The following is a 21194-nucleotide window of genomic DNA, read 5'->3' as shown; positions in this document are numbered from 1 at the left end:
TATAAGGAGCACTGTATACTATCTCATTTACTCTCACGTTAATCTTGTGAATTTATGTGTGTGTCTCTTTTTACTGTCGCTTTTTTGTTTCATCGACTTTTGAATCACAACGATGATAAGGAGTTTTCACTACAAAAACCGCTACCTCCCGGGCTATTCGTAGTCTATTTTATATACTTTACCACCACGTGCGTTAACGATAGCAGAAGGTAAAACTATGTAAGGCCCGGGGACCTTAGCTCGGGAGCTAAACTTAATTTAATTTTAAAGATTGTTACAAGGAAAACCTCTTTTCTTTCATGTTAGGTCAAACATTACTACAGTCCATTAATGAAGTTAATTTAAAATTATCTCCAATGGATTTATTATAATCTAATATAATTTTCAAATATTATAAAGAGGAAAGATTTGTTTGTTTGTTTGTTTGTTTCGAATAGGCTCCGAAACTACTGGACCGATTTGAAAAATTCTTTTTCCATTAGAAGCCGACATTGTTCCTGATGAACATAGGCTACTTTTTTTTTTTTTTTTGGTTTCATGTGTGTTTTAATGTTTCCGAAGCGAAGCGAGGGCGGGTCGCTAGTCTATTATAATTTTCAAACATGTATGTACTATCGCTGAAGATGACATATATCGTATGCCATGCTCGATCATTTCTAAAAAGACGGAAAGTTTATTCAATCGGTTGAAGACCCAGGTTAAACGACAGCTAGTCGTCCGCTGCGATGAAATCAATAACGTTTCCAGCCATGTTCTCTTTAATAACCTACTCTTCTTCTTTAGAGCAGTAATTCGCAGAATCTTCCACCGGATCGGAAACACGACCCACTGAGAAGATCCGGCGAGAAACTCAGTGGGCTGTGTCTATGGGCTAATTCGCTCGTCAAGCCCTTCGTCGCAAGCAACGGGTTCGACGAGGACGGTGACCGGCTCTACTTCAATACCACGAGAATGTATAACAAAAATTGAGGAGTAAATGAAATGAAAAGATAACAGTGACAGTTTCCACAAGTGGGTTAAGAGTGCTTGCTATGTATGGTTTCTACAAATGCATTATTATATGGGTTTAGTTTTTATAACAATTAACACATAGTAACTAATCACAATTAACGAATTTGTTCAATTATTGGTGGAAGGGCAGATTGTGAGTGCGAATAGATTGTAATCATTATACTGCCTATACCCACAGCGAAGCCACCATACATTTCGGTTTGGCAAAGGTGAGACAATACAGTCAAGGCTTACAAATCATAAAATAATTACAAAAGGCAGATGGCTGATTTAGAGTATTGCGCATCATCAGAGAAAGGGAGATGCTCATTTATTCGAAATTACACACAATAAGCCTTGTTTTGGGTCCAAAATCATAATTAGCTATCGGTAGTATGGCTAGCCTCTGATGCCAGCCTCTATGGCAATCTTTGATTAGACCTCTATTTTTTTAATTTCGAAATTTATAATTCGCGTCATATATGACCCCGATTTTAAAGAAATTATAAATCCATTAAGACATTTTACAACTCTGTGGTGGAAATCAATGACTGCAATCGAGAGCTGGTTACAATCGATTAAAACTTGAAGAGTTAGTCAAAAATGGGTCTTTTGGTTATGGTATTATTTTCTATGGCAACACGAAGCTTATCGATGAACAAATGAAATACGGCAACGTCACGCTAGGATTGAAGTTCGTCGAGTAATTATTTGGCATTATAAAAATTATAATAGTTCTTAGATTCTAACAATAAATTTTGAATAAAATGGCAGATAATAAAAGGTGAGTGCTAAATTATATTCGTCAAATATTCAAAACGGAGTTTCATGTAAAATTTACACGAAATCGGCGAAGTACATTGTAAATGCATTTCGAATTTGGCTTGTCATCATGTCGAGAATTAAACTTTTAAAGTGTAGTGATTTTTTTATTTTCATCAATGACCTACAACAGCAATTTTATTATTCTACAGCATTGTAACTTTCTAATGCAAGAGTACTTAGTTCTGAAAACAAGTTTGTTCTATTTAAGAGACTGAGATGACAAATGAACACAAAAGAATTTCGGCATTTTGAAATCATTCCTATAAAAATGAATGAAATTGAGCACCCAAACTCACAAAATTTTCGAAATATATGTTTAGAAATGTGTAATTAAGTAAAACATCCTCCTCAGCACCAATGATAATCAGTTTGAACTTATGTTCAAAAATCATTAAAAATACCAATATCATTTTAAATACAAAAATCTTAATGAAAAGACATTAATCCTTCTACTTGAACCAAACAAAACCCAAGTATTTCTACTAGTGAGAAATAAATGTTAAACTGAAGAGTAGTCATAATTGTCTTGTATTCCAGTCCTGATGATTTATCGACCGCGATCCTCCGTCGCAAGGACAGACCCAACCGTCTCATTGTCGAAGAAGCAGTCAGCGATGACAACTCAGTCGTGGCACTTTCGCAGGTCAGTGCTTTGTCTCTGGACAAGATGTTTGGTTCATTCACTAAACCTTAAATAGCAATATTAGTACTTTTGCTTTGAACAAAAAAAAAGTAAATTTTGTCTGTCATCCTAACCTTCAAATAATAAAATTAACATAAACATAACACATGAAGGATTTTTTTTTCAAATCAATTAAACAAACAAAAGAACATCCCTAAAACTATTGTTTTGTTAATATAATACAGTATTTTGTCAGACGCTTAGGTCCCATGCAAAAAAAAAAAGAAATTTAACTACTGTTTTTAATAATTTAACAATAAAGAACAATGATTAAAATGTCTCTGTCCTACTCCATTAATCTAGAGAAAAGAACGAACCTTTGTAACATAGTTTATATGATGCAAAATATCCATTGTTATAACCATCAGAGTTGAATAACCTTTTTATCTCTTTAGGTCAATAGTAAAGCTGTAAGACTACAGTTTTTATTTATTCATTGCATAGATGGGTGAATGTCCTCACGGCCTATATGAGGAGTCCATAGACATCATAGTGTGAATGTGACACCAACCTCAGTTGCCTTGAAGCTGTAATTCGTTTTGGTTCAAAGAGTAGATTGAGTAACTGTTATAACTGTAAAACTGAGACCAGTTTACCACTTAACATCAGATGGGTCCTGAGCTTGTCCATTCATCGTAGCAATAAAGAAAAGAAAAAAACTACGATAATGGCCGACCCATCTGTCAAATTGGAATGCATGACTGCACTTATCCAGGCTTATAATGCCACCGGTAAACTGTTACTGTAGTAAACTGTTGTCCAGTGTCTGATTCTTAAATCAGTTCAACTGATTATTAAATTTATAAGGTCTATTCCAAGTTATGTGAACTTATGTATGTTATACTCCTCAGCTTAAATATTTTAAAGGATTTTAGCAAATGAGATGTCAGTTGGTTGTTTATTTTTTATTTTTATTTATTTATTTATTAGGCACACAATACATGTTACAAGCTAAAAAAAGACAATAAATAACAATAAGTAAAAAATCTGGCTTATATCATAAGCGCTAATATAAGACAAAATAAAAATGACTAATAAAAGTGATATATGATATATAATTTCAACAGTGTCTCTGACAAAATTAATAGAGGAATAATATTTATTCATTGTATTTTATAATTAAAAATATCTGTTTTTGTTAAAATAAAGATATCTTAACAAAAACATTATCTGTCTAAGACCTGCTTTCTGCATAGAATGAATTTATTTTATACAGAATCAATTATCTAAAAAGTATGAAATGAAATTAGTTACCAAGTGACGCAAAAGACTCACTTTTAAAATTTGAACTAAAAAGTTAAAAACCCGATATATAGTGTTGATAGTGACGCTTTAATGGAAATTTTGGACACTTTGATTTAAAAAAAAAAAACTGCTACAAGTAGATGTGACAGTCCAGTCTTAATAAACTAACAGTGCCTAAAAATTCTGAAGGGGCTGAAATAGATTTGTGAGTTTAAAATCAGGGCTAAATGATGGATGTGTTAAAACTTCTCAACCAAACGCAATATTTTCTGAATATTTAAAAATATTTGTGGTTCTTCTAACGAGGTTTGAGGAAACTCCTTAGTAGTAGGGGACATCTTGGTTGTGCTCCTGGTATCACTGACATCTTTGGGCCAAGTGATTGTTTGCCTATGTTCAATAAAAAAAATCTTGCATTATCATTATGAAAAATCACCATTTATTGTTTGCTTATCAATATGGAGGGTAGAGGTAAGAAGAACTGCCTCATATGGGAGAAGTGTCCCACTTTCAGCACTAAATAACAGTTCAAAAATCCTCCAGAATGGCACTAGCATAGGCACAGGGTATAATATGAATTGAGCAGTTGTTAACTGATTGAAGTATGCTGAGTTAGGAAATTTAATATATTTAATGACTAGAGTAATTAGTGACAGTGTCATATACAAGACCTCACATGATTACGTAGTCTAAACAAATTTTGTCAATATTACCTAAAAATATTGCTGTGGAAAAATGTGGAGACAACGATTTCATTTTCTTATCAGCTTTAAATAACATAATTTTGTGATTTTGTAGTGCTTACAGTTGTTTCGTCCTTTTTTATTTCTCTATCTTATTCTAATAACTTTCAGCGCCTTTTTTGAAATTTATCCGGTTGCTACTGTAGCGCCACCCTTATTTAGCAGATTTTAACAGACACTTTTTCACACACAGAGACAGTTCTCCTTACCTCTACCCTCCATACTTTTCAAACGCATTAACAGTAAAGATCCGAATCCGTATTGCCTAGCAGTCGAAGCTGGCAAAGGCATTTGAATAAAACGCAAAATTTTATAGATCGAAAATTCTTTATTTACATGTAACAAAACAGTAAAATTGCGAATTTAATGCTGTAATAAACTACCAGCAGCCAACAGCAGTGCATATTAGATTATTTAAGTGTTAATGCAAATAAATTACTTCTATTGACTTCTACTACTTAGTATAAATACATAAATGTAAATATTATCCAACAATATACCAAATAAGAAACATAAAAAAGAATTACAATAATAATAAAATTATTAATGCTTTCTAGTTTTTACCATCATAATTTTTTTTTTTGTAACAGGCCAAAATGGAGCAACTTCAACTCTTCCGTGGTGACACAGTCTTGCTCAAGGGCAAACGCCGCAAGGAAACCGTTTGCATCGTGCTCTCAGACGATAATTGCCCTGATGAGAAAATTCGGATGAACCGTGTCGTGAGAAACAACCTTCGTGTGCGTCTTTCTGATGTGGTATCCATAGCTCCGTGTCCTTCAGTGAAATATGGAAAACGAGTCCACATACTGCCAATTGATGATTCAGTTGAGGGTCTTACTGGGTAAGATATAGCAATTGACTATTGATTGAATACTAATGAAATTTACCAAACTCTTTACTAATAATGCGTTTTATATATAAAACTATAAATATTGGAGTTGCTGATCAATTTAATATAATATATTGAAGGGTGAAAGACTATTTACTTGGTTTAAGTGACATTTCACTTAATATGCAATACATATTTTTAATTAATGTTGCTTTTTCTGTAGTATTAGTATCAATAGTTTGATGATTTTAATTAAACTTCAACTCGATATAATAAGTCTGCGATTGGAGGAATTGTGTGGTTGCATAATTAATAATATATCTGTTTGGTTGATAAGTAAAACTCAATTATGTTTTCAATGCAATATTAGCATAGTACATATTGTTAGTATCTAAATGATTGTCAGTGTCAGCCATGAAAATGAATTAATTATCTAATACACAATAGTGCTATTGATTCCTTCAGTATCTTCAATATATTATGCAAAAACCCCCAATGCTGTAAGTCATCATCAGCTCTTATCCACTGTGAATAATAGGCATCTCCAAATATGCCCTAATGAGCGCAGTTTCCTCTTTATTACCTGGCAGAAGTGCCTCCTCCCATATGAGCCTAATGAATAAAATTGTATTGTTTTGTGTTTAGATTATAATTATTTGTAATCTCTTTTTCACTTTGGTAACTAACACAGTTTTCATATGAACATAGTATATTACTCTCAATTTGCACAGAATGTAATAGACAAGATTCTATGTCGTTACTTGTAAGTCGTCATGGCCTAAAGGATAAGAGATGCACCGGTGTTCGAATTACAGTAGGACCTCTTGTAAGACCGCACGGGTAGGTACCAGCACCTCGCCTATTTCTGCCGACAAGCAGAAATGCGTTTCGGTTTAAAGGGTGGGGCAGCCGTTGTAACTATACTTGAGACCTTAAAACTCATATGTCAAGGTGGATGGCGGCATTTGCGTTGTAGATGTCTATGGGCTCCGGTAACCACTTAACACCAGGTGGGCCATGAGCTCGTCCGCCCATCTAAGCAATAAAGAATAAATAAATAAAACATAATCATATCAGTCTTGGGTTATTTAATCTAAACAAAATTTATATTTTGTACAATAGCAATCTATTCGAAGTATACTTGAAGCCGTACTTCATGGAGGCTTACCGTCCGATCCATCGTGACGACACCTTCATGGTCCGGGGGGGCATGCGCGCCGTCGAGTTCAAAGTGGTCGAAACAGATCCATCACCATTTTGCATCGTGGCTCCTGATACCGTAATACACTGTGACGGTGAACCGATTAAACGTGAGGTATGTATTAAACGCACTATATATTTTCTAAGTATCCTTCTTTTGTTCTAAATTTGAAGTGCCCAAGTACTTCTGATACTTTATATTTGTTTGCGAATGTGTTTGTAAAATTAATGTTTACTTTATGGTACACTAGACATGTTCCATGGTTTCGTCTTTATTAGATTTGTTATAAAAAACTAATGTTAAGAAATTGCATTTTCATTTAGATCATTGCATTTCATTTCATTGCATTTGTAGGATAAAATGTTGCTTGTCTGACTCTCTGATCCATAATATACTAGTCAGTTTATATAACCAGTGCACTTTTTTTTATTGTAGAATGTTTAAATGTTGTTGTATATACCTGTCCTGATGTCGGAACTCAGTATGGATATGCTTTAATCATAAAAAAATCGTACTCCTATGGTATTAACAAAAATCAATTTTTTTTATGTTCGCCTAACACAATCGTATGGTCAACAGGAAGAAGAGGAAGCACTAAATGCTGTCGGCTATGATGACATCGGCGGTTGTCGTAAACAACTGGCGCAAATTAAGGAGATGGTGGAGTTGCCACTGCGTCATCCTTCACTGTTCAAGGCTATTGGAGTGAAGCCTCCACGCGGCATTCTCATGTATGGGCCGCCTGGTACCGGAAAAACACTCATTGCTCGTGCTGTTGCTAATGAAACAGGTAAAATTGCTGTACTCGCAAATAATTAACATTATATCATATTTATCTGTATTTTTTACAAGTATTAATCTTCCATATATTTTAAAGATACTCTATATTATTATTTAATTAAATAAGTTTTCTATGTAAAAAAATCTTCAAAAATGCTTTATTTTGATCCAACAGGAGCTTTCTTCTTTTTAATTAATGGACCGGAGATCATGTCTAAGCTGGCGGGAGAATCGGAGTCAAACCTCCGTAAGGCGTTTGAGGAAGCCGACAAGAACTCTCCGGCTATTATCTTCATTGATGAACTCGATGCTATTGCACCAAAGAGAGAGAAAACCCACGGTGAAGTGGAAAGACGTATCGTTTCACAGTTATTGACGCTTATGGATGGTGAGTCATGATTGAGTTTTTTTTGTTGGTTTTGTTGAAATATATTACATCTATACATATAAATAAGATTAGAGTGTCTGTTTGTAGTATTGACATAACCGCTTTTTACTACATGGATATGAATATATATATACGGTACATACACCAAAATAACATTTTTTACAATTTTTGTGTCTGTCTGTCTGTTTGTTCCGGCTAATCTCTGGAACGGCTGGACCGATTTTGATGAGACTTTCACTAATAAGTAGCTGATGATATAAGGAGTAACTTAGGCTACTTTTTTAGAATAGCTTCGCCTCACGGCGTTACCCGCAGTAATTGTCGTACCGCGCGCAACATGGCGGGCTTCGCCTATCAATAATAAAATTTAATGTTTCCGAAGCGAAGCGAGGGCGGGTCGCTAGTTTTAAATATTATTTCAAAATTTTTGAGCATTTGATAAAAACTAAAGAACCTCTAGAGAAGGGCTAGTATAATAGACTGATATCCTACATGAAAACCTGAAACCGAAATGTTGAATAGGTTGTTACTGTCAGATTATTTGCAACAAGATCATGATAGATTATAATAATTAAAATGTTTTGTCTAACGCAGGCATGAAGAAGTCGTCCCACGTGATCGTGATGGCGGCCACGAACCGGCCGAACTCCATCGACCCGGCGCTGCGGCGCTTCGGGCGGTTCGACCGCGAGATCGACATCGGCATCCCCGACGCGACCGGCCGCCTCGAGATCCTGCGCATACACACCAAGAACATGAAGTTAGGAGACGACGTCGATCTAGAACAGGTGAAACTTCACACCGCTCACATAAAGAAAATTTCAGTAACTATTCCAGGAAGAATATGCATTATTGCTTGGTTGGGTGGACGAGCTAACGGCCCACTTGGTGTTAAGTGGTTACCGGAACCCATAGACGTCTACAATTATTCTTCAAAAGAGGCTTGTGGAGAGTATTAAGCGGTAGGCAGCGGCTTGACTCTGCCCCTGGCATTGCTGAAGTCCATGGGCGACGGTAACCACTCACTATCAGGTGGGCCGTATGCTCGTCTACCTACAAAGGCAATAAAAAAAATAAAAAAAACGTAAGTGCCGCCACCCACCTTGAGATATGAGTTCTAAGGTCTCAATATAGTTACAACGGCTGCCCCACCCTTCAAACCGAAACGCATTACTGCTTCACGGCCGAAATAGGCAGTTAACAATAACTATATTTAACAAAAAAGGCTTTGTTGTACCTTCTAGATGTTATTGTAATGTGGGTTTCATCTTATTCTTTAGATCGCAGCAGAGTCTCACGGTCACGTGGGCGCTGATCTCGCGTCTCTGTGCTCGGAGGCAGCCTTGCAGCAGATTCGTGAGAAGATGGATCTCATTGACCTCGAGGACGATCAGATCGATGCAGAGGTTCTCAATTCTCTGGCTGTTTCCATGGATAACTTCCGGGTATGTTTTTTGTCAATAGCGTGAATAAATGTCATAGTTGAAAACATAATTTCTAGATGTATAGAATGGTAAATAGTTTGGCATAAAGTTCTATGTAAATAATGATTCCACATTTGAGAGTATAATTATTTTTATTCTTGTAGGATAGTTAGATATGCTCTTGGCTCACCCATTTTTATGTCATAGGCTATTCATAGGTGTCTTCAATAATATATTTGAAACATAAGAGCATAAATTTTGCTGTGCTATGCAAATCACAATGTGTGATTGACCTGTGTTAGTTAGTTTGGCAATAATCATATTCGATGCGCAAAAAATATATATTTCTAGGTCTATTAAAATCATATCAATCCTACAGCTAGATTCGTTAAAACATATTTTTTTGCAGTTATTTCAACTTTAAATTAGTCTACTGTAGTAAAGTTCACGCATTGTCGCTTAGTCACGTTTGCCTTTCAAGCGTCCATATGTACTATTAATTAAATGCGAAATTTTGTTTCTCAAACAGTACGCAATGACGAAATCGTCTCCATCGGCGTTACGTGAGACAGTGGTGGAAGTTCCCAACGTGACGTGGACCGACATCGGAGGGCTGGAAGGAGTGAAGCGTGAACTCCAAGAACTCGTGCAGTATCCAGTCGAACATCCCGATAAATTCCTCAAGTTCGGCATGCAGCCCTCGCGCGGTGTCCTCTTCTACGGACCTCCTGGTTGTGGTGCGTACAGAGACATTAGTCTGTAGCTACAACATGAGGGATTACTTATCCTTTTTTTTGTTTTTTTTTATTGCTTAGATGGGTGGACGAGCTCACAGCCCGCCTGGTGTCAAGTGGTTATTGGAGCTCATAGACATCTACAACGTAAATGCCTCCACCCACCTTGAGATATAAGTTCTAAGGTCTCAGTATAGTTACAACGGCTACCCCACCCTTCAAACCGAAACGCATTACTGCTTCACGACAGAAATAGGCGGGGTGGTGGTACCCACCCGCGCAGACTAACAAGAGGTCCTACCACCAGTAATTACGCAAATTATAATTTTGTGGGTTTTATTTTTATTACACGATTTTATTCCTTCACCGTGGAAGTCAATCGTGAACATTTGATAAGTACGTATTTCATTACAAAAATTGGTACCCGCCTGCGGGATTCGAACACCGGTGCATCGCTCGTCGTAGTCGACGACGTATCATTTACGCCACGACGACTCTGCATGCAAAAATTGCATAATATAATTTGTTTCATACTGTATATTATTGTGTAACTGGTGTAATTTGTAGAAATCATTAAAAGTATTGTTTTATTATTATCAATCAGGTAAAACTTTGCTGGCAAAGGCCATCGCCAACGAGTGTCAGGCTAACTTTATATCAGTGAAGGGACCGGAGCTGCTCACCATGTGGTTCGGCGAGTCCGAGGCCAACGTACGCGACATCTTCGACAAGGTGGGTGCTCATTGTTAAATCATTTGTCTTGTTACATTTAGACTGGGTATATTTGAAATATTCCATAAAACAAAAGTGGAGGAGAATTCATTCGAAAAATATTCAACTTGAAGGAAGGCGTGTGTTTTCGCTTTACATTACGGATTCACGTAATATACATTGCAATAATAATACTCACTTACTAAATCTATATATATAAACATGAATTGCTGTTCGATTGTCTCGCTAAAACTCGAGAACGGTTGGACCGATTTGGCTAATTTTGGTCTTGAATTATTTGTGGAAGTCCAATGAAGGTTTAAAAGGTAGATAAATATGAAAATGCTCAGAATTAAATTAAAAAAAATCTTGTTTTTACTTGATTTTAAGTTTATTTTATACAAAAGTTTAGGTATTTTATTTATCGATTGAGGCACTACGAAGTCTGCCGGGTCAGCTAGTGTGTATATAAAAGTTAAGGCTACTACCGCTGGAATGCTAATAATCAATTGTAATTTAAATGTCTACATCTGTAGTGTGCAGTTGTTTGGAAATTAGGAAAATGAAATTTTAGCCCTCATATCTGCATGTATGAAGACTTGGCATTGCTTATCACAAGGAGAGCCGTGGGCTTATTGATCCATTTATATTTACTTTAAAAAAAAACTGAAACATAATAAATTACTGTTTCCTGTAATCATCATTTTAAACAGAACAGAAACCCATTTTACAATTCTTTTTTTCTCCTACCTACGCCGAAAGTTCGGTTTACCTCCAGCCGTACAGAGAATAAAGTGTAACTTTCCCTCCCTGGTTACTGACAAGTGCGCAAGCGCGTTAGTGTCTACGTCTGCTCTCACGCACCTAAAATTCTCCGCCATTGTTGTGCTCGGGTAATTTGCAATGTTGTGTTTAGTGTAAAAGTGAAATATACAAAAGGCAATAAAATTGAATAGTGAAGTATTAAACAAAGATGAGTTCATCAGACAGTTCTTATTCAATTAGTAGTAGTTTATTCAAAAATTAAAAAACAGTTAAATGGTTTTTTTATGAGTATTCTCGGTACTCTACGATCTTTCGGCCTGGTAGGCGAAAAAATAATATGTGCACCGCGGGAAAAAAGTAGGACATCTTATCCACGCAGGAGGAAATGTCTTCCTTTTCTCCCTTGGTGCACAATGTACTATAGTACATAATAATAATATAATGTTTGTGTCCCGGTCAGGCTCGATCGGCATCTCCGTGCGTGTTGTTCTTCGACGAGCTGGACTCCATCGCCAAGTCGCGCGGCGGCTCCGTGTCGGACGCGGGCGGGGCGGCGGACCGCGTCATCAACCAGATCCTCACCGAGATGGACGGCATGGGCGCCAAGAAGAACGTCTTCATCATCGGTCACTACATTATACTACCTAAAGAAATTGCAATTAAATGACGACTGCTAATTGACAACTCACTATCTATACTAATATATAAATCTACAGTGGTTTTACCCTCAGACACAGCCCACTGGGTTTCTCGCCAGTGAGTCGCGTTTCCGATCCGGTTGTAGATTCTGCGAAGCACGGCTCTTGCTAGGGTTCGTGTTAGCAACGTCATCAGGTTTTAGCCCCGTGAGCTCACCTGCTAATTAAGGTTACGCTGATACAGCCTCTCAAGACTATCAGCTTAGGTAGGGGGAAAAAAACGGTGGTTTTTACGGATGTTCCGCGATAACTATTGAACCCTGCATCCGATTGACTTAAAACTTGGTATCCATGTAGAAAATACACGTACTTAATGGATAGACTAATATTTATATGAGCGTTGGACTCCCTAATAATAATGACAATAAATAATAATGTTAATTTTAAATGCGCAGCGAAGTAGGCTAGTACGGCTAGTCAATGATACGAATTTTTTTATTTTTCTTTTTAAAACCAAATCGTAGACATGCAGATGATGAATCGATTATAATGATAATTTTACAAAATAATTATGATGAATTGAATCAGGAGAAACTAAATGAATAATTTGTGATGAAGGTGCCACAAACAGACCGGACATCATCGACCCAGCCATCCTGCGTCCCGGCCGCCTGGACCAGCTCATCTACATCCCGCTGCCGGACGAGAAGTCCCGTGAGGCCATCCTCCGCGCCAATCTTCGCAAATCGCCCATCGCTAAGGACGTTGACTTGTCTTACATCGCCAAGGTACGTACCACTATTCAATATATTTTTTATATTTATAGAAAGATGACTATCTTTTGCAATTATATTCTACAATATAAGAGAGAGAGTATTCTTTATTGTACACCAACAAAAGAAACAATGCGATACATTAAATACAAACAAAAGAAGTACAATTGGCGGTCTTATCTTAGCGGTGGAAAAGAATCATTTGGAAAATGATTACACGCAGTGTATCAATCAATTGAAATATATATAATATATATAGACATACACACACATACACACATAAATACATATATACAAAATTCCTTACTTATATACATTTATAAATATACATGTGTGTATTTGTATACACAATGTAACATAATAATAATTTTGCTTCTTTACACATAAATAAGTATAAACAATTTACAGATAAACATACTTAAAATACCTATGAAACATAAATATACAGTTGAAGTAAATACCAATTTCAGAATCTACCCTAACACAAATTAAACTGGTTGACAGCTAATTGTTTAAGAAATGAAATATAAGTGATGATTGATATAACTATAAAGCAATATAAGTTATAAATGGCAAAGTACAACTATTTTGTTGTACTTTTGCACCACGCCATTACTACCACTGCCCTCGGCTGATTCTTTATGATAACGAAAACTGTGCAGGTGACGCAAGGCTTCAGTGGCGCTGACCTGACGGAGATATGCCAGCGAGCCTGCAAGCTGGCCATTCGCCAGGCCATCGAGGCGGAGATCCATCGCGAGAGGACTCGCCAGCAGCAGGCCGCCGCTGCTGTTATGGACGTTCGTATCTGACCACTACGTCTATATATTATTTAAAAAAAAAACAAAGTAAACGAAACCCTATGCTTTTACATTTAAACCAATCTAGTTTCTTAACCTTTTGCATGTAATTACATTGAAATAGTTAATAACTGGCTGGGTTTCAATAATATTTAAAATTATTATATACTAGTTTGGCTTTAAAAAACTGAGTTTACCAACAGAACTTATTTATTTATAAAATCTCTCTGTCTGATCTGCTTAGATTAATTTAAAATTCATAGTAATAATGTCTGAAAAAAAATTTTTTTTTAAATGTAAAGCAACTAACTGGCTCACAGTTCGTGAAGGTTAATTTTTATTCTTAATTTGTTGCATTCAATTATTTCTCTGGTGTGTGTACAAATATACTCAAAAATCGGCTGAAGTATTTTCATAGCCCGAATAAAAGCTATGTAATTAAATAACAAAAACAAAACTGTTCAAGAAAACGGAAGTTCGGCATAATTGGTTTTATAAATAGAATACCTGGTCGTTAACAGATGGACGAGGAAGACCCCGTTCCGGAGATCAGCCGCGCTCACTTCGAGGAGGCGATGAAGTTCGCGCGCCGCTCCGTGTCCGACAACGACATCCGCAAGTACGAGATGTTCGCGCAGACCCTGCAGCAGAGCCGCGGCTTCGGAACCAACTTCAGGTATCTACCGCACTGTACTGTAATAGTTCTAAAGGACGTGCCAACTTTAGGTACCTACCGCACTACAGTAATACTCCTAAGGGACGTGCCAACTTCAGGTACGTACCGTACTACTGTAATACTTCTAAGGGACGTGCCAACTTCAGGTACGTACCGTACTACTGTAATACTTCTAAGGGACGTGCCAACTTCAGGTACGTACCGCACTACTGTAATACTTCTAAGGGACGTGCCAACTTCAGGTACGTACCGCACTACTGTAATACTTCTAAGGGACGTGCCAACTTCAGGTACATACAGCACTACTGTATTACTTCTAAGGGACGTGCCAACTTCTGGTACATACCGCACTACTGTAATACTTCTAAGGGACGTGCCAACTTCAGGTACGTACCGCACTACTGTAATACTTCTAAGGGACGTGCCAACTTCAGGTACATACAGCACTACTGTATTACTTCTAAGGGACGTGCCAACTTCTGGTACATACCGCACTACTGTAATACTTCTAAGGGACGTGCCAACTTCAGGTACGTACCGCACTACTGTAATACTTCTAAGGGACGTGCCAACTTCTAGTACATACCGCACTACTGTATTACTTCTAAGGGACGTGCCAACTTCTGGTACATACCGCACTACTGTAATACTTCTAAGGGACGTGCCAACTTCAGGTACGTACTGCACTACTGTAATACTTCTAAGGGACGTGCCAACTTCAGGTACATACAGCACTACTGTATTACTTCTAAGGGACGTGCCAACTTCTGGTACATACCGCACTACTGTAATACTTCTAAGGGACGTGCCAACTTCAGGTACGTACCGCACTACTGTAATACTTCTAAGGGACGTGCCAACTTCTAGTACATACCGCACTACTGTAATACGTCTGGATGGACTGTGGGGTTTATTTCATTTCAAGACTGACCCAATATTTCAAGATCGGCAATGTTAATTAATTTAGACACCAGCGGGCTAGTTATTTAGATTATTTTAATTCGTTTCAGATTCCCAACAAACGCGGGAGCTACAGGGGGCACGGGTACTTCAGCGGGCGACCAGCCCACGTTCCAGGAGGAGGGGGGAGACGACGACCTGTACAGCTAAACTGTGTCTCGCTCGCGACCTCGGGGCATCTCCACCATCTCGATAGACCAGAACTAACGTCCTGTCTGTTTGTCCTGCGTGTCGCCACACCACACCAACATGGCGCCTGGCCCCGGCCGGTTCACGTATGAGATAGTGACGCAGACATCGGACGTGTAGTTCTAAACATACGGCGGCGTCGCGACTAGATATATATATATATATATATAGTTTTAAATAAAAGGAAAAAAATTCAAAACCGGCGCGCGAGTCTGACTGCGCGTCGCAGTCTCATAAAATTCACGTGTCTAATGTAAATTTAATTTATAGTTAATCATTCTCCGCTCGTTTAGTTATTGATGTTTGTGTAATGTATGGCCCGAACTAGTGGCTCGTAAGTTCATATTGTATGTTGTCGGGTAGCTGCTATACTTACTGTATCTGCGCCCGGTCCTCGGTAACGTTGCCGACTTCACGATGTTCAGTGATTTTAATTAAAGGTTTTTTATAGACTAAACGTGCGTTTTATTGAAAATCCTAAAATAATGTAGATGTTCCACGGAGGAGAGGGATCGGTCCTATTATCATTTATTTTACGTACGATTAATTTTACGTTTGTCTGATAATTTAGTAGTTATTTTGTAAAAATTTGGTTGTGAATTTCAAAACTAAAATTACGCATGCTAGATTGTACGTTCGAGTAGACGAGGTTGTATCTAGAGGATCGCCAGCTGATCAGCGACCGACAGTACGGCTTCCGTCACGGTCGCTCAGCTGGCGATCTTCTTGTATACCTTACTCACAGGTGGGCTGAAGCCTTGGAGAGCAAGGGCGAGGCTCTTGCTGTGAGCCTTGATATCGCGAAGGCCTTTGACAGGGTCTGGCATAGGGCACTTCTGTCGAAGTTACCAACTTACGGAATCCCCGAGGGGCTCTGCAAGTGGATCGCTGGCTTTTTGGATGGGCGGAGTATCACGGTCATTCTAGACGGTGAATGCTCTGATACCATGACCATATTAACGCTGGCGTTCCACAAGGTTCGGTGCTCTCCCCTACGCTTTTCATCTTGTATATCAATGACATGCTGTCTATTGATGGCATGCATTGCTATGCGGATGACAGCACGGGGGATGCGCGATATATCGGCCATCAGAGTCTCACGGAGCGTGGTGCAAGAGAGACAATCAAAACTTGTGTCTGAAGTGGAGAACTCTCTGGGGCGAGCCTCCGAGTGGGGTGAATTGAATTTGGTTCAATTCAACCGGTTGAAGACACAGGTTTGCGCGTTCACTGCGAAGAAGGACCCCTTTGTCATGGCGCCACAATTCCAAGGAGTATCCCTACAACCTTCCAAGAGTATCGGGATACTTGTGGTCGACATTTCGAGCGATGTCCAATTTCGGAGTCATTTGGAGGGCAAAGACAAGTTGGAGTCAAAAATGCTGGGAGTCCTCAATAGAGCGAAGCGGTACTTTACGCCTGGACAAAGACTTTTGCTTTACAAAGCACAGGTCCGGCCTCGCGCGGAGTACTGCTCCCACCTCTGGGCTGGGGCTCTCAAATACCAGCTACTTCCATTTGACTCCATACAGAAAAGAGCCGTTCGGATTGTCGATAATCCCATTCTTACGGATTGTTTGGAACCTCTGGGTCTGCGGAGGGACTTCGGTTCCCTCTATATTCTGTACCGTATGTTCCATGGGGAGCTCTCTGAGGAATTGCTCGAGATGATACCGACATCTCGCTTTTACCATCGCACCGCCCGCCACCGGAGTAGAGTTCATCCATACTACCTGGAGCCACTACGTTCATCCACAGTGCGTTTCCAGAGATCTTTTTTGCCATTTACCATCCGGCTATGGAATGAGCTCCCCTCCACGGTGTTTCCCGAGCGCTATGACATGTCCTTCTTCAAACGAGGCTTGTGGAGAGTATTAAACGGTAGGCAGCGGCTTGGCTCTGCCCCTGGAATTGCTGACGTCCATGAGCGACGGTAACCACTCACCATCAGGTGGGACGTATGAACGTCTGCCTATACGGCAAAAAAAAAAAAAAAAGATTATAGTGGTGATGATCTAAAGGCCCTTTTTTATTGCTAAGATGGGTTATCCTATTTGTTCACAGCCGATCTGATGCTCTTAGCATCTTCTTGGAACCCATAAGTATCAACAATGTGAATACTGCCACCAACCTTGAGTCTCACTTTTACAGTACCTACAACGGCTGCCCTGCCATCAAACCGAAACGCTACTGAAATAGACAGGGTGGTATTACCCACTTGTGCGGACTCACAAGATGCCACCAGTATTTATGTAAATTGTAATTTTTGCGGGTTTCGTTTTTAATACACAATGTTCTATCGTGTGGGACGGACAAGTGAAAGCGCTGACGACGCACCCAATATTTAATGGCTAGCTCTGATAGATGCTCGACTTCTGCGAGTCCACCATCTCGCGGAAGGAGGCGGCGGAACGGGAGAAGGAGAGCTCTGATTCCCTCACCCACCGAGCCGGGGCCGCGGGGGTCGCAGGAGCTCCGACCCCTGTGAGGAGGCAGTCTCATCCCGGTGATGGTCACGGGGCGACCTGGGGGGGGGGGGTTGAGACTGCGCCGCACGCTACCGTCAGTCACTAGCGCGCTGACACCAGGAAGAAGGGACGACACGCTGTCGTCGTCGGTGGTGTATCGTCGGTGTCGGCATTGTCCGAGCGGCCTTGTAGGGCCGCCGTACCGTGGAGACCGGGGTCGTTGGTCGTCGACTATCGCCTCGAGGACACGTCGGTCGGGCGTCCTAGGAGTGACGACGAAAGTCTAGTTGTAGTGTTGACCACGGGAACCCCCCTACTCTGACCGGGTTCTGACCCCGGACGGAGATCGCACGTCGGGTGTAAGAGAGCAGGGGAGTCGTTTATTGCGGTAGGGCCTTAAAACGTCCTCGGGCCCGCGGTCTACTATCAACGTTTGATAAATGATGGTGAAACGTTTGATGGTGAAATCCCACATACTCCGCGCGCCCCCTAGGTGCGGGGACCTTCTAGGAGGCTAGGCTCCAGAACCGAAAAAAAATTGTAGCCCTAAAGTTCACGTGAAATACAAGGGTGAAATCTAAATAGTATCAGATGCCGTTTATTTCGCCCTTAAAACCGATATGCATTATAGCTTCACCACAAAAAGTCAGGATGATGGTAGCAGCCCGTTCGGGCTTACAAAGTGCCCTTAATACGGAAATATCTAATTTTATATGGATATGATTTTTACAAAACATTCCTTTATCGTGGAAATCATTTAAGAAAGACTACATGACTAGTATTTTAGAAAAAAAACTATACCAGCCTGCTTTATTTGAACATCCTTGATTTATAAACTAAAACAACAATGTGTTTTGTTAAAAATCCATGAGAATTCAAGATCTTTCAGTATTACTTTGAATGAAAGTGCTGAACTATTACGAAATAATGTAGAAATACCCTACAATTTATTCATTCAAAGTGAATGGTAAAAATAATAAATAAATAAACGTTAAAATAAACAATCGTATTTCCTGAAGATCTCTTCCAATTGTGTCGTGTTATGCAAAAGGTTTCGCAAAGACAATGCGCGAGCTGTTGCAAATGAATCCGCGGATTTATTCAAAAATGTCGGAGACGTAGTTCTACCATCATTAATTTCAACTTTTATTTGTTCAGACTCTTTGAAACAGCCTTTGTTTAGGTGCCGTAATATTTTCTCACTGTTATCCTCAGAAAAACATGTGCATAGAAATTCAAATTCTTCATCCGTATATTGAGTACCAACATCGTGCGTTTTAGATTCCACCGTTTCTATTGCAGGCTGTGGGGCATTTTTAGCTCTTCTTTTCATTACTAGTCTTCTAATAGTCGACATTGGACTGACTTCATAATTTGGCAAGTCAGGAGGCTGATACGAGGAAGTGATCTTCATGTAAGCAGGCAAATTTTCTTTCAAATGCTTTTTGGCAGTCTTGGGACATGTGCAGCGTTTAGGCTCAACGTACTTAAAATAGCTTTCTAATTTGGGGCCCCTTTCGTATTTTAGTATTTCAGTTCGTGATTCCACTTTGTTGCCTGAAGAAATTACAGTTAATGGCTTGCTTATTTCTTCCACCTTTTCCTTTAAATCTATGGACATTTTTGATGCGTGTAGTGGATCGCAAAAGCAGTACGGTGTTTTGCACACACAGCACTCGATTGGCACTTGACGTAAATTAGGGATTTCTTGTTGTAAAATTTGTAAGAGTGAACTTTCAAGTTTTAGTTCTAGCATTTGTTGAGATATATTGTATTTTATAGGAACGTCATAACTGTAAACGTGATCATCTTCTGAATCTGTTCGGTCCACGGGATCGTTATGAATATAGTTCTCGATCTTAGACGAAAGCTTTTCAAAATTATCGCAGGCGGCATACATGTAACGTTTATTGATTACTACAACCGGTAATTGTGATGCACTTGAAGTACAATGCTTGGGACACAGATTTTGGTCGATCTTCGGTTTGTATCCTTTTTCGCTGCACAGAATGAAAGGATGAGGCTTCGGTATTGGAGTACGGAATTCATGATCATCATTCTGAAAAATGCTTTCAACACTTGGCTGTTCGACTGCCTCATTTAACTGTATCATCATCAGTTTCTCCATGTTCGTGAAAAACTCTGCATGCTCTGGCAATGTATTCAAACAATACGAAACGAAGAGCTGAAATTTCTTTACGACTTCGCATACTTTTTTCTTCCAAATATTAATCAATTCTTGCCGTTTCTTTTCTTTTTCTCTCGCGAGACGTATTTCGAAATCATTCAAGGCAATTTGCTGAGTCAATGCCTTGATTTTCTTTTTGTGTTCATGTTGAGAAAGTTCTATTTCTTTTTGGCATTCATCTCGTTCTTTCAATGCGATATACACTTGACAGGCCAGCTTTTGGCATTGTATTAAGTTACGGACCTTTTCGATCGCAACATGTTTTTCCACGTTAAGGTCGTGTACTTTATCAATCATCGTATCCCGACAGCTTTGAACGCTTTTAACGAACTCTGCTTTAAGTCTCTCTTTTTCAGCATCAAGTTTTTTTGTATATTCATCATATAATTTTGTAGCTTGAACTTTCACAAGAGTCTTGTATTTATTTTTCATCTTTTTAAATGTTTCTTCGCTGGTTCTCATGACTTCAATACTGGCAGCATGTGACATTAAGGATTCTATTCTTGTTAAAGATGTCATGTAAACGACAGAAAATTCTTTAAATGCCTGTCGAATAGCTTGGGTATTCCTGTTTGCGGCTTCCGTTGAACATTCCTCCCAAAGTTTTTTACATTTAGCGTCAATTGCCTCTTTCCATTTGACGTCATTATCATGGAGTATCCGATCCTTTTCTCTCTCCATTTCCATGTGATGTGCTTCAACGATTCTTTCTCCAAAGTAAGCAATACCTTCAAAACTGAGTTGCGCAAGATGACATTTTTGTATTGGTTTCAAAACTGCCCTGCCTTTTAGCAGATCTTCTGGTGGGATGTACCAATCACTGCCTCCGCCTTTCAATCGTGGTTCTAAACCAGCCAAGACCTTCAATTTCGGCGTCATTGATTTGAAGTAAACATCGGCCAAAGGTTTCGACATTTTGTCTATCATAACACTTTGGGTCGGTACTTGTTGCCTTTTCAAATAACATTTTCGCAAATTAAAGTTCTCACTTAAATTAGGCATTTTGATTTTAGAAAAAAAATCTAAATTAAATTATCTAAAATTACTTTAATTTTGACAAATAAATATTTATCAAAGAGAATAAATTCAGTAGGTACCTACCTTTTTACTAGTTTTAAATTATAGATTCAACTAATTTTTTTTTTAACCAAGGAGTTAGAAAACACACTACCTACGTCTCAA

At 38.9% G+C, this 21194-nt stretch overlaps 2 protein-coding genes across 2 annotated transcripts; one reads left to right on the top strand and one right to left on the bottom strand.

Annotated features, from left to right (window-relative positions):
• Positions 1–1614: 1614 nt before the first annotated feature.
• TER94 (Transitional endoplasmic reticulum ATPase TER94) lies at positions 1615–15813 on the top strand. The gene is made up of 15 exons (XM_089735283.1): positions 1615–1774; positions 2353–2458; positions 5076–5329; positions 6440–6632; positions 7098–7308; positions 7474–7686; positions 8281–8474; positions 8967–9131; positions 9640–9847; positions 10449–10576; positions 11781–11946; positions 12577–12746; positions 13394–13531; positions 14053–14207; positions 15218–15813. Exons 1-15 carry the CDS (start codon positions 1758–1760, stop codon positions 15315–15317), a joined length of 2418 nt encoding a protein of 805 aa, XP_089591409.1. The 5' UTR covers positions 1615–1757; the 3' UTR covers positions 15318–15813.
• A 3002-nt stretch (positions 15814–18815) lies between these two features.
• On the bottom strand, positions 18816–21014 carry LOC149500879 (uncharacterized). Its single transcript, XM_089735384.1, has one exon. The coding sequence runs from the start codon at positions 21012–21014 to the stop codon at positions 18816–18818; it is 2199 nt and encodes a 732-aa protein (XP_089591510.1).
• Between the last annotated feature and the right edge of the window lie 180 nt (positions 21015–21194).

The sequence above is a fragment of the Bombyx mandarina genome, chromosome 19 (assembly GCF_030267445.1).
Source record: "Bombyx mandarina strain Sakado chromosome 19, ASM3026744v2".
In the NCBI taxonomy this organism is placed as follows: domain Eukaryota; kingdom Metazoa; phylum Arthropoda; class Insecta; order Lepidoptera; family Bombycidae; genus Bombyx; species Bombyx mandarina.
This window is presented reverse-complemented; position numbering and strand designations above follow the sequence as displayed.